The 14,354-nt window shown below is 35.7% G+C and overlaps 1 protein-coding gene and 1 long non-coding RNA gene across 3 annotated transcripts in view; both read right to left on the bottom strand.

The window, feature by feature from the left end:
* Window positions 1-3,605: 3,605 nt before the first annotated feature.
* LOC127944723 (uncharacterized) lies at window positions 3,606-5,008 on the bottom strand. Its single transcript, XR_008150410.1, has 2 exons — window positions 4,845-5,008; window positions 3,606-3,915 (listed from the first exon to the last, which is right to left on the bottom strand). It is a non-coding gene; the product is annotated as an uncharacterized LOC127944723 (long non-coding RNA).
* Window positions 5,009-5,359: 351 nt separating this feature from the next.
* LOC127944690 (NACHT, LRR and PYD domains-containing protein 12-like) overlaps window positions 5,360-14,354 on the bottom strand; it is a 29,684-nt gene continuing 20,689 nt past the window's right edge. The window contains exons 2-6 of one of the 2 annotated variants that reach the window (XM_052540861.1): window positions 10,236-12,092; window positions 8,763-8,936; window positions 7,784-7,957; window positions 7,210-7,256; window positions 5,360-7,127 (exon numbers count right to left, since the gene is read on the bottom strand). In XM_052540861.1, coding sequence (XP_052396821.1) covers window positions 6,586-7,127; window positions 7,210-7,256; window positions 7,784-7,957; window positions 8,763-8,936; window positions 10,236-12,092 — 2,794 coding nt within the window. In that variant the 3' untranslated portion in view covers window positions 5,360-6,585. The remainder of the gene's footprint in view (window positions 7,128-7,209; window positions 7,257-7,783; window positions 7,958-8,762; window positions 8,937-10,235; window positions 12,093-14,354) is intronic. The other variant, XM_052540860.1, reaches the window with a different exon arrangement.

The raw sequence follows: 14,354 nt of genomic DNA, 5'->3' as shown, positions 1-14,354 counted from the left end.
GGTTTTTTGATGAGAGGCTTAATAACAACCAGTTTAAGGTTTTTGGGGACATATCCTAATGACAATGAGGAATTAATAATAGTCAGAAGAGGAGCTATGATATCCAAGTTCTGGAAAAACATATGCTCCCATGCAGACGTCGTCTCTTTCAGGGAAGACCTTGTATTTTCCAAAAGACAATGCCAGACCACATACTGCATCAATTACAACATCATGGCTGCATAGAAGAAGGATCCAAGTACTGAAATAGCCAGCCTGCAGTACAGATAACACCCATAGAAAACATTTGGTGCATCATAAAGAGGAAGATGTGACTCTGACGAGTGGGGCGGGGCCGAAAGCCGTAGCAATGGAGTCTGCCGCCGTGGACGTTCAAGGCTGTGGGCTGGGGTGACGCCATTTCACACATACTCCATCTGCAGTGCGTATGTGTTGCGTATTTTTTTACGCACCCACGTTAATGGATTCTACCTTTCTCACTGCACGGGGCTGCGGTCCATCAGTGCGTTCCAGGAGTATGGAAGCAGATTAGGCTCATATAATTCACGCAAAAAACAAGATTCACACATGCGTAGACAATTTCACATGCATGAAACCTAATTCACGTACACACAAAAAAATTCACGTGCGTGAAAAAATATATATATTCACAAAAAGCAATTCACATGCACAAAATAAAAATTATATATTCATAAAATACATTTCACAAATGCAAAACACAATTCTTAGATCTACAACTGTGCACAAAAACCTTTGAATGTTTAAAATGTACGGGTGCCTGAATGTACAAATCGTCATTTACTACGAATCCACTTGGATTTGTGTGTGTGTGTTTTTGAGACTTTCCTGGCAGAGCTCTCTTCCCACGTGGGTCTGTCGTACTCTTTAGCCAGTCATATGCGAGCTTACCATTCAACCAATCATATCATAAGCCACTGAGTGCATTCAAGGAGCACGATTCTGCGCACCTTTTGCGCAATATGGATTAATTAGAATGGAAATTAAGCCTTTCATAAAAGTCTGAGTTTACACATTTTACCATTTACACATTCAATCAAGACAGTTTTTCTAGTTAGAAAACTAGTTAGAAAAAAATGCAGTTGTAACAGGACAGTTACAGTAATTATAAATTAAACTTCAATCAGGATAGTAAAAAGAAAGTAAAGACAAAAGTAACATTTTGAGAGTTGTGAAATTTTAATTCTAAATAATTTGTTTTATAAATTGATGTATGTTAGGTCAGTGTGTACTTTCTTACAATAATACATTTTAAAACATGTAGCTTAGTCATTGTTAACCACTACCTTGAAGCAATGTAGTTCGATCAAGATAAACAACATCAGATATTTAGAAATGTTGTTTAATTTTAAATATATTGTCTGTACATTGAAATGCATCTTTCTCTTCTTATAATTTAGGAATATCTAAAGCAGTATATTCTTCAGCGACTTTCCCATGTGGAAAGAGAGCTCTGCCAGGAAAGTCTCAAAAACACACACACACAAATCCGAGTGGATTCGTAGTAAATGACGATTTGTACATTCAGACACTCGTATCTTTTAAACAGTCAAAGGTTTTTGTGCACAGTTGTATATCTACGAATTGTGTTTTGCATTTGTGAAATGTATTTTATGAATATATATATATATATATATATATATATATATATATATATATATATATATATTGCATGTGAATTGCTTTTTGTGAATATTTTTTTTTCACGCACGTGAATTTTTTTTTGTGTGTACGTGAATTAGGTTTCATGCATGTGAAATTGTCTACGCATGTGTGAATCGTGTTTTTTGCGTGAATTATGTCTGAGACTAATCTGCTTCCATACAGGAGTGCAGCGATCGTTTATGTACACAGTCTATTTTTACTGACAGTGCAAATTAAAGTGTAAAGTGTTTGTGGTAAAAATTAGCATGGATTGACACATAAATGAAGTAATTTCACAATAAATGTTTACTAATTAAAGCTTATTGTGTTTCACACGGAACACATGGGTTTTTGGCTAGGTTTAAAAAAAGAAAAAAGAGCACCTTTAGATAAAAAAGGCAACATAATATATGCACTTTTATGGAAGCAGAAAAACAAAGTTCATTAAGACCCGTGGGATTGCTTGTTATAAAGATTTAAATGCAAAAGGCACGAGAGTCTGTCAGTGGTGTTTTAATTTTAAATATTTGTGATATCCTAACAAGAAAAGTAGGCTAATTGTTGTGTTTAAATGTTTTGCTGTTTGTCTGAGCAGCTTATACAAACCTAGAAGTCAAATGCATGAATAATATGTTGTTTATGTTTATTGCATTTAAACGAATGTCTATGATTATTAAAGAGTGTTACTGTACTGTGAAAAGAGTCACTATACTGAAAAGTTTTTTTCTTTTTTTTTTATTACATGGTTTGGATTAGGGTTGTGCGGATAGATGATCATGCATTTAAGATAGTCAGAGATAAGCAGATTTCTCTGTTGATAATCAAGACGATATTAGACTCATTTTCCTACTAATGTTTTAGATTATAATAGCTTTTATTTTTATTAGGCTGCTGATTATAATTCGGCTATCAAACTGCCCAGCTATTTCACTTCAGCACCGCATTTCACACACACACACACACACACACACACACACACACCGCGCAAGCACAGGAGGATTAGAGCCTGTAGTCACTGGAGATGACTCGTTAAATCCATGAAATCAAAGATATAAAAAATGAGGAGTTAGGCTGGTACATGGCATATGCGCTCTTCTCAAACATTAGAGATTAACTCTTTCTTGGTGTTACAAATAAAGTAAAGACAAAATAATAACAAGGCGGCAGAGCGAACTTATCATCCATAGTTGGTTCTCACATAGTCCTTCTCTTAAAGACTGATCACTTAACTTATAACACACACTATGTGGTGATGACGTAGAAGGACTACATGAGAACCACTATGGAGGATAAGTTCGCTCTGCCGCCTTATTATTTTCATGCACACCGCACTATAATGTGATGCTTGCATAATACATAGTTTTGGCCGTATAAAGTCTCCATCCACAAATAGACGTACATCATTCATTTCATTGCATTTTAAATAATCTGAACGGCCTATTTATGTGCAGTATTTTAAATGAGTCCTTACTAAATGAGTTTAATGCCACAGTTATGTTAGAACGCATCTCATTCTTGTTTCTGTTGTGGTGCGTCGGTCTCATCATGAAGCACGCGGTCCTGAGTGCTGTATGACTGATGCATAAGTTAAATACACTTAAGTGCAACCAAGGTAAAAGACAGAATAGTCAATATGTTCTGGTGGCCAAGTATGGATAAGGATGTGAAAGATTACTGTGAAAATTGTTTAACGTGTGCTCAAATGAATCCATCAGGGGTTAAAAAGAAGGGCTTCTTAAGACCTACGTGTCTCGCTGAAGGCCCCTGGACAAACCTTTAGATTGATTATATTGGGCCTTCACCAGCAGTAAAAGGTGGATACAGATATTAGTGATTGTTGACATACAGCATACATTTTGTTTATTAGTATATTGTTCACTGTGTTATGTGGGACAAAAAGGGGGGGGGGGGTGATTTTTTTGTTTGCTTGTGTTTTTCAGAAATTCTTAACGGAGCGACAAAAAGATGTGGCAATGGGTCCTGATAGTGGTCCTGCCGATGATGGAGATGATGCAAGAGTGCCCAGTACTACAACCAGCACCCTCTTCTGATGTGTTGATGAAACCATATCAAGGGGTGCTGATCAACATCCAACTGATACACGCTCCAGTTCTAGTAAATCTGACAGCATGGTCTCCAGATGTGGATGAGCGATGCCGAGGGGAGAGTGTGACAGAGATGTACAAGGATCTTTTGACAACGGCGTTCCTGAGATACCATGGATCAGTTGCTTCCAGCTCACCCACAGAACAGCTTTCAGGAGAATCATCAGACAACTTAAAACATTTTATGAATAGACTGGGCAAATGCAAATTACTTATCCCTTACAGCTCAAGCTCCAATTTTTTGAACTGAACCAGTTTTTTCTGGTCTTTATCTTTTACCGTTTCAGTACCCTCAAAAGATAGTCTCTCGGTTTCAAACTGTGTTTGTTTTTCTTTTGAAGTTAAATCTCTCTCTACCCCTGGGGACAATACTTTACCAAACCTCTTATTAAAATAATTCCTTTGGCTATTAGCTGGCTTTTAACAGCTTTTAACAAGTTTTCCTTTTGCTTCTTATCATTACTAGTCAAAACAATAGCATGACTCTCTGAAAGTTCTAAAAGTTATTCTTTGGTGCAGCGATCTAGAAATTCTCAGAAAGTTCAACTCTAAATTCCTCAGTCGAAGTCATTCTGAACTTAAAAAGATGAAGTGATGATTAGTTAATAAATTGCCCCCAATAAATCCAAATAATCCTAACAACCTTCCCTTAAAAATAATAATAATAATAATAATTATTATTATTATTATTATTATTATTATTATTATTATTATTATTAAGTGCCAGAATATATCCTAGAGCATAGCTCAATAATCCACTAACACTAGAACACATAAGATCAAGATAAATTAACTCAAATCAAGTTTCCTGGTTCTATCATTCAAAATTAATAATCATGTAGGCTACAACAACCATTTCAGCTTGATTCACTAATCATCTATAACCTGCTGTTGTCCCTAACACAAGATTGTGTAAACAAAACCAAGTTTTACATGTTAACTGGTCTACACATACATCCAATTAATTCCTCTAAAGTGGCATGCCTAGCACATATTACCAACATGTGAAAAACATGCTCTGTTTATAATCGTAAAAAAAAAAAAAAAAAAAAACAGGGAGAAATATAGAGTACTCACCAGGATTTCTATTGGCTTTACATCTCCGATATGCCTGCTTGTGAAAACTAACCTAACTAGTCTTCAAAGGACTGCAAATATTCTGACACTAACAATCAATGAAAAGAAAAGAAAAGAAACATAGGGACAACAAGATGTATAAGAGAGAGAAAAAGTGAGAGAGCTTTATGCTAAGGCGCACCAACCTTTTATACTAACACCAGTGGTTTAATTACTGATTGATTGCACCTGTGGCCCAACTAACATCTGCACTAATTAGCAGAGCCAACAGGGGAAAACAGAAAGACGTAACAGTGTTCAGAAGATGAACGGAGGTCTTACGGGTTTGGAACGACATGAGGGTGAGTCATTAATTACATATTTTTTTTTATTTAATCATTTTTGGGTGAACTAACCCTTTAAGCACAAGATACCAATTGACTTAAATTAAGTAAATATGTGATGTCCTATACATAATGTCAATTAAATTCAAAATGACAAACAAAATCAACAAAAATAACATTTTATTCTATGAGAAAAAAATTATATTCAGAAATCTTCAATAAAATATATCTTAATAACAAAAATCTATTAAAATAGTAAAAACACTTTAACATTGTCCTTGTGAAAATATGAGCACCTAAAACAAAATTATGCACTTTGCACTTTTTTATACTTCATACTTCATTTTACAAAACAATATGAAAATGTAGTTGTTAATGTTAATGACACACAATCAGCAGGTTTATTAACATGCTCTCACTTTAAGATGGACACAAGGATCCAATATATTGATCCATATTTCTCAGAAATGTTTTTGTTCACATAAGACCAACCCATTTTGTGAATCCTGCCCAAGACATTTATTAAGACAGTTTACACCACTTAAGAGAATTGAATAATGCATAAGGCATCTTAAGCAAATTCTTAAAAAAAAAATGTACATAGAAACAATTTTTTTAAGCGCTGCGTAAACATAAGACCATGTCTGCATTTGTGATCAGAGAAAATACAAACAACAAGCACTACTCTATACTAGCGGTTCTCAATTCCAGTCCCACCCGAGCTCTGCATATTTTGCATGTCTCTCTTTGTTAACACACCTGGTTCAGATAATCAGCTCATTAGAAGTGAGCTCCATGCATGGACTGTTTACCCACTGACGTGGTCTGTGCTCAGTGTTCATTGATCCTTACTCCCTGAGTAGGGGAAATCTGTTGAAGTTACCTTACTTCGGAACATCAATTCATGGATTTGCACTGTGTAATGTCTTCACACTCTGACAAGTGTGACATCATGAACCTCTGTAAATAACTACAATTTGAATTAATGTCTCTCACACTTCAATGCACTTCGAATGGAACATGTGCTCCATAAAATGTGCTGCACACACTAAAATATTTGGGTTAAACTGTTCTGGAACAGTGTTGTAAATACAACATAACCACTTTTGTGTCCTCTTTTGAAGGCCAAACAAAGTAGTTCCGGTTTCACAAAACAGCATCTCCATGACATGGCGGCAGCAACATCGAGAATCAAAGGATATGCCTTCTTTCTTTAAGTGAACATTTGGGGGGTGTTATGACAAGTGGGGGCATGTTTAAACGAGGGGTTTTAGGCGTGTGTGGATGAGTCTTAACTTCTATAAAGAATATATCTTTGGGTTTGGGACTTTAGTCTTTGCAACTTTACAGATCTTGAAAACTTGAAATTGCATCATATGACCCCTTTAATGAAACTTAACTGACAAGATGTGGGGAGGCTATTGAATCTGATGAAGAGATACTGAAGAGTCAACAAAAACCCTAAATCCAGCACAGAGGGGTTCAGTGAATTTGGAGGAAAATGTGTGTAAGTGTGTGATTGTGTGTGTGTCAGAAATGCTGTAGAAGGACAGAATGCCATTATGCGAGTCCAGAAACACTCCTACTCTCTTAAAGGAGAATGGGTTTGTGGGTATGTCAGTGCTTTTTTTATTGTGCCAGACAGTGAAAATGTCATCAGAGCAATCAAGGCTCCAGGACTTGTCATTGAATCCAAACCTACACTCATCACTTCCTCCTTTCCTGCTAATTCCTTTATGTGCCACTGATATAACAGCCCCCCTCCACCCGCTCCATTCAACCTCCCAGTAGCAGCGTCCCAACAGACTTTCTCTACACAGAACCTGAGAAAAGTAATCAAATCTGTCTGGATGATCAGGATATGACTGCTGCTCCTCCAAACGTGTCACCTTTCTGTTCTGCTCAGATAGACAGAGATGAATGTTTACTGTGTTTGGATCCAGTGTGAGATCATGGGCATCTGAACACAAGAGAGGAAACAGGGAAGAATGAGAACACAACAGGGCAACAGTGATGAAAGGTGTGTGAGTGTGTAAACTTACACTTGCGTAGTCCTGCTGTAATCATGACCTCTCCAGCATGATCCACACTATAAAAATAATTAAGACAACAATAACAATTTCTGCTTTTCTGATTCAATAAGAACATAAAATAAGTTAAATGTGAAAAGTAAATAAAATTTCTATAGAAAATTTTTATTATGCCCTCTTTCTTCTTTCTGGTGTGAGTTAGTTTGTCTTAGCACATGGATTTGTTTCCTATAAAATTATCTCTTATTATTCATCTGCTTCCTTCATCTCCTCTGTCTCTCTCTGGACAAATACCTTTTAGAAACCCATGACATCCTGACCAATTACTTAGTCTCTTAGTGCAGTCATCTCTAATTCTTCCAGCAGAGGAACTTAGTGTTTGCCTTGGAGTGGAATTGGTTTTTGTTGTGTGATCTTAGAGTGTAATTTTCCCTCTATTTTCCCGCTTAATAAACCTGAATTTATCACTCACCTCTCTGGGTCTTCTTTCCAGTGAACATGACTTGACAGCTCCTATACATTTTAACTTCTTTACACTTTGCCCTCCGAAATAAACAGAAAAACTTAACCGTAAGGCCCAACTTACTTGAGTTTCTCCAGTTTACAGTGTGGATCCTCCAGAAGATCAGAGAGCAGCTTCACTCCTGAGTATCCTGGGTAATTGTAGCTCAGATCCAGTTCTCTCAGGTGTGAGGGGTTTTCCCTTAGAGCTGAAGCCAGATAACAACAGCCTTCCTCTGTCACCATACAGCCAGATAATCTAAGACAAACACATCAATAGTAAAGACTAAGAGACCCGAGACTAAAGCATGACTTACTACCATTTAAATGAAACATAAGGGTTGTGATATTTTCTTTCTCTATAAAAGCTCTACATGTATTCATTGCAATATAACTGATGTTTTTTTCCACATATTTTAAAATGACTCAAATTTGGCAAAGTTCTGATGAATGCTGTAAGGAGAGTTTAAAAAAAAAACACTTTAAATAAAACTCAAAATTGCAGACAGACACTATGATGGACCACGGAAAATACAATATAATAGTTTTTTCAAAATTCAAAAACTCAAAATGGCAGAAGCCCTAATAGGAACTTTTAAGAAATTGTAGCTATTATTTATATTTATTGAACAACTGGTCATGGTGAGCTGAAAGTGCTCATGTACCCTGTGGGCATCACTTCTATTGGATAAACTTGACATTGTGAAGAAACAGCCTCAAATCCTGTTTGGAGTGCTCATGCATTATATTAATTGAATTATTATGAGAATGGTTTTGTCTATCATAATGGCTGTATAACTTTTTGCTAGCATGGTCTAATGATAATCTGAACTAAATACAGCGATTATCTGATCTACTGTTTAGGATGAAAAGGTAGGTTTTTCAGAAGATTCAAAATGCCATGTATCTACACTATACTGTTCAAAAGTTCAAAACATGAGTGACATTTGCTGTATATGATCAGATTGTCTTCTACCTGTGTGCAAAGATTTCTTTTCACTGTTCTATGGAATGACACAGTTGTAGAAGAAGAAATAGATTATCTAAGTAATGGAATGAAATACCTCAGTATATTCAGTGTACAGTCTGAACTCTTCAGTCCAGCACAGAGAAATTTCACTCCTGAATTCTGCAGGTCATTGTTACTCAGGTCCAGCTCTCTCAGGGAGGAGTTTGATGATTTAAGTCTTAAAGCCAAGCCTTTGCAGGATTCATCAGTGAGATAACAGAGAGACAGTCTAAACAGAACAACCAATTTTCAAAATTATTTTAAAACTCCACTTCAAAAGTTTTTTTTTTGGTTAAAACTTTTAGATCAAAGTTTCTATGTAGCGTATGCTTATAAACTGTGTGAAATAGAAAGCAATAGGAAGTTTTACAGCAAAAAGTTTCAATTAGTAGATTAAAAGGGATAATAAGGAAAAAAAACTCTTTGTTAACAGTTAAGAGGAATATTCTGCAAGAACAAACACATTCTCTTTGCTCTAAACAGTAACATGCAACTGTCATTCATTTATCCTTTATCTATTCTTGATAATTATATACATTTGGAACGTCATTACAGATAAGGATTTAAGTTTAAAATGCAAAAGCTTTAAAGAACAACAAGTCTTTCAAAGAACCTGACAGGACAGGATATATGCTCATGAGTTTGTTTGAAGGGCTTAATATAATGTGCTGACATGTCTTAGGCAGCTTGGATTGTGCAATTTTTCCAGCACTCTGTGACCTTCACTATTTTTCAGATATGTTTTGTCCATGCCTTTAATGTTAATCAAACTACAAAACAAAATATCAAAAGGCAATACATTTAACATTGTAACGTCTTGGGGGACGCATGGTTACCTTTAGTTTAACACTGCAATGATGATCAGCTGTCCTTGCCATTAGCCTTGTCTTAGGCATCTTACATTACAGACATTACAGTTTATTGCTCTTGACAAATCTGCAGTCCTCACGCCTCCATGCAGCAGGACTCACCTGATCACGCAGGTGAACAGGACCCTAAGCATCCTTATTCTGGTGTTTTTCGGAGTCTGTAGAAATGCCTCTTTAATGCCCTAATGTATTATAACGTTGACTTTAATTGGTTTCTGCCTGTAAACTGTAAGTGAATTAAAGACTAATTGTTTTGTTTGTTTATATCTATCCAAAAGGGGCAGAAGGAAGCATCAGCAATAACATTTGATTGTAAATAATATTTGTGGTACTGTGAACAGAATTAAGCATTGCCGTCAGTCTAGTATATTATTGTAACATGGTCAAAAATGAAGCTGGAATATTTTACCTTTCTATGGTACATAATTAGTCAAGTTTAAAAATGCTATATTTGTATATTTTAAATATTACAATTATTATTTTTTTTTTTTTTTCATTTATATTTGATGCCAATTTACAAATAAAAACATCACAATTCCAGCCCTACCAACTAATGTTGCTAAAGTGTCCCTTTGTGCCACCAGGTGTTGATTTCACAAACAGATTTAACAGTGATCACTTGATAGAGAATAAACATTATGAGATAAATTAATACTCACAAAGCTTTTCTGCAGTTGTTCAAAGCTGGAATCAGTCTTCTCCTACCCTCCACTGTTGTGTTGTATTTCTTGAGGTCAAGCTCATCCAGCACCTCTTCTGACATCTGAAGCATGTAAGCTATTGCTGAGCAGTGAGCAGCAGAGAGTTTATTCTTAGAGTGTTTGTTTGACTTCACAAAGTCCTGGATCTCTTTGTAAAGAGTCAGATCATTCACTTCCAGCAGACAGAGGAACATATTGATGGATCTGTCAGCTGAAAAAGCATCATTGGTTCTGATTGTGCTTTTAATGTACCGAGTGGTGTGCCTGATGCTATCTGAGCTGTTCTCTGTGTACATAAGAAAGCCCTGTAGGAGTCTCTGATTGGACTCTAGTGAGATGCCCAGTAGGAACCGTAAGAACAGATCCAGATGTCCAGTCTTACTAGACAAGGTTTGGTCAACTGCTGATAGTAGTAGCTCAGAAAGTGAGATTTTCTTAAACCTAAACCATTCAAAAGTGTTCAATGTTTGAATGTTCTTAGTGATATATGAATGAAACACAAAGAAAGCAGCAAGAAACTCCTGAAAGCTCAGATGTATAAAGCTATAAACTTTTCTCTGATGAATCACAGACTCCTCCTTAAAGATCTCGGTGCAAATCCCAGAATACACTGTGGCTTCAGTGACATCTATGCCATTCTCAATCAGGTCCTCTTCATAGAAAATCAAATTGCCCTTCATTAGCTGTTTGAAAGCCAATTTAGCAAGTTTCACAATCATTTCTCTATTTGACTTAAGGAGCTTCTCTATAGTGTCCTCTTCATATTTCTGATTCCTTGTATTTATTTGAATGAGCAAGAAATGTATGTACATTTCAGTCAGAGTTTTAGGGATTTCTGCACTGTCATTGTGTTTTAGGATGTCTTGAAGCACAGTGGCTGAGATCCAGCAGAAGACGGGAATGTGGCACATGATGTGGAGGCTTCTTGCTCTTCTGATATGTGAGATGATTCTGTTGGCTTGATGCTGCTCACTAATTCTCTTCTTGAAATATTCCTCCTTCTGAGGGTCACTGAATCCCTGAATTTCTGTCACACGGTTGATGTATATGGAGGGGATCAGTCTGGCTGCTGCTGGTCTGGAGGTGATCCAGATATGAGAGGAAGGAAGAAGGTCTCCTCGGATGAGGTTTGTTATCAATACATCCACTGATGAAATCTCATTAACATCAGATACTTTCTGTCTGTGTGAAAACATCAGTGTAATTCTGTTTTCGTCCAGACCATCGAAGATGAAGACAGCTTTACACTTCTCATAAATCTTTGAGTCCAGATCTTGAAGTTCAGGATAAAAGTCCAGCAGAAGTCTGTGAAGACTGTACTGGCGATCTTTAATCAAGTTCAACTCACGAAATGGAAGCACAAACATGAAATCTACATCATGATTGGCTTTGCACTCTGCCCAATCCAGAATGAACTTCTGCACAGAAACTGTTTTGCCAATTCCAGCAATGCCCTTAGTAAGAACAGTCTTAATTTGGTCTTTCTCCTCACATCCTGGTTCAGGTAAGGGTTTAAAGATGACATTGCAGTGGATTGGGGTGACTTGTGAGTGTTTTGGTCTCTGTGTTTTCTCCATCTGAACAACCTCATGTTCTTCATTCACTCCTTCACCTTCTCCTTCTGTGATGTAGATCTGTGTGTAGATTCTGTTCAGCAAAGTTTGATTCTTTTGTAATTTAAATCCTTCAAATAAACTCTCAAATTTGTTCTTCATGCATGTTTTGTGAGTGTCTTTGATTCTCTGGTGTGTGATGTCAGTCTCTACTAAGTATAAAGTGCAGGTCAGATGATTCCCCGGATCACTGTGTTCATCACTGGAGAGACAGCAGCAAAAAAAAAAAGAAAAAAAATAAAAAAAAAAAGAAAAAAATGTGAAAGTACAGAAAACTTTATAGAACAATATCAGAAAATTACCTGCATACTTTCAGGTTTACTCTAAAAACATGCTATCGATGTCCATAATATTTTCCAATTCTAGTAAAAAACACATTTAATTTTTTCTTGTTTTGCTGTTTTTACAATGTTAATATCACAAGCATCTGCACATACAACTGCTAGACTTAATCTTTGATACAAGCATGTTATTTAGTCTGTATGTAGTCTGACATTAGCTTTAGAGCAACACCAGGATGAGTAAATTATAGGGATGCACCGAAACAGCTTTTTCCAGTACCCGATACCGATACTTTTATTTTTGGTACTTGGCGATACAAGTACCAATACAAATATTTTTATTGCATTTGTAAATTTTTTTAAATATTGGGTAGAGAAACCAAAAGAGTATGTACAGTATAATGTTAGCTGGTTAACTTCATTTATTGAGTAGATACAGTCAAACCAAAATTTATTCAAAACACACCTTTAACGTTACACATTATCACAGTTTAATCTTTATAGTTTAGAAGATGGTAATAAAATATGACAAGAACTCAAGTTAAACTGTGTAAGAACAAATTCATCTTGATAATGTTAGATAACTTTGATAGAAAGTGGTAATTGTAATGGATTGTAAAAATATTCAGACAGCTGTTAGTATGACAATATGTACACATCTATCAATACTTAGTCAGGCAAACCTTAGCCTTAATGACTGCCTGTTGTCTCCTGGCCATGCTGTCATCCAGGTTCATGCAGACTTGGTACGAAAAAGTTTTGCTCCCAAATCTGTTTTAATGGTAGTCCATTGTTTTAAGAATTTTTTGGGGTATAATTTGTCACAGTTTACTTTAGTTTGCTAACCTTACTTACATAAATGAACTATAGTGTGATACACCCATTAGTAAAAAAATAAATAATAATAAATAAAAAATTATATCTGGTATCTGAATAATTTTTGGTTTGACTGTATATCCTTTGGTTGTTTTGACACTTAATTATGCCCATTAAAATGTATTATAACAAAGAAAGTTTTTGTTACTTTCTTTGTTATTATTATTATTATTATTATTATTATTGTTATTATTATTATTATTATTTCGCTCTATGGTTCATCATCTGTAATCTAATAGCAATAGAGCTGCTCCACTAAAGCGCCTTCTTAGCACTTTGCTGTAATAATGAAGGGAATCACTCGTTATAAATCTGTGATATTTTTCACAAATAGAAATCGCGTTTTTAGTTTATTGTTTTGGTAACACTTTAGAATAATGGTCCATTAGTTAATGTTAGTTAATTCATTAATTAACATGAACAAACAATGAAAAATACATGTATTACTGTATTTATTCATCTTTGTTAATGTTAGCTAATGAAAATAGTTCATGCTAATTAACAGTGCATTAACTAATGTTAACAAACACAGCTTTTGATTTGAATAATGCATTAGTAAATGTTGAAATTAACATAAACTAAGATTATTAAATGCTGTAGAAGGATTGTTCTTGCTTAGATCATGTTAACTAAAGTAGATAACTAACATTAACTAATGGACCATTATTCTAAAGTGATACCTTTGTTTTTATCTGAAAAGCGCTGCGATTTATATTCTAAAAGCAACTCATGTAGAAACTCTCAAGCAAGCAAAACACACGTGGATGTATTTGATATGTTGCAGAACAAGAGGGACAGTATTAACGTACTGCCGAGTGCATTACACACAAGCTGCTCGATTCACTATTCCTTCAAATTTGCACTTAGAATTAAGATATTAGAAACTGTATGTTTCATTATTTGCACACATACACAAACACACACACACAGACACACACACACACACACACACACACATATATATATATATATATGGCGCGGCCGCGATGAGAGCGGAGAGGGGAGGAAGCCACGAGATAGCCAGCGACAGAGCAAACAAAAACTCTTCTGAAAAATGCTGGTGCCCGATCTAGGAAATGAAGGAGGGGAAAAATAGAAAAACAAAACAAAACCAATAGCAACAAACAGTGGCACGACAGAACAAGGCTTGACAGGATCAGACAAAATGGCTACACAGGAACTATTGACGAACAACGATCTGGCACCGATAGGCGCGACAGACAGGAATAAATAGAGCAAGAGATGAACGGACATTGAATTCAGGTGAGCGGAGTCAAACAATAAGAAGCGGAAACTGTGGTGATGAG

Source organism: Carassius gibelio, chromosome A23 (genome assembly GCF_023724105.1).
Source record: "Carassius gibelio isolate Cgi1373 ecotype wild population from Czech Republic chromosome A23, carGib1.2-hapl.c, whole genome shotgun sequence".
NCBI classification, from domain to species: domain Eukaryota; kingdom Metazoa; phylum Chordata; class Actinopteri; order Cypriniformes; family Cyprinidae; genus Carassius; species Carassius gibelio.
The sequence above is the reverse complement of the archived record's forward strand: the minus strand, read 5'-3'. Positions and strand labels throughout refer to the sequence as shown.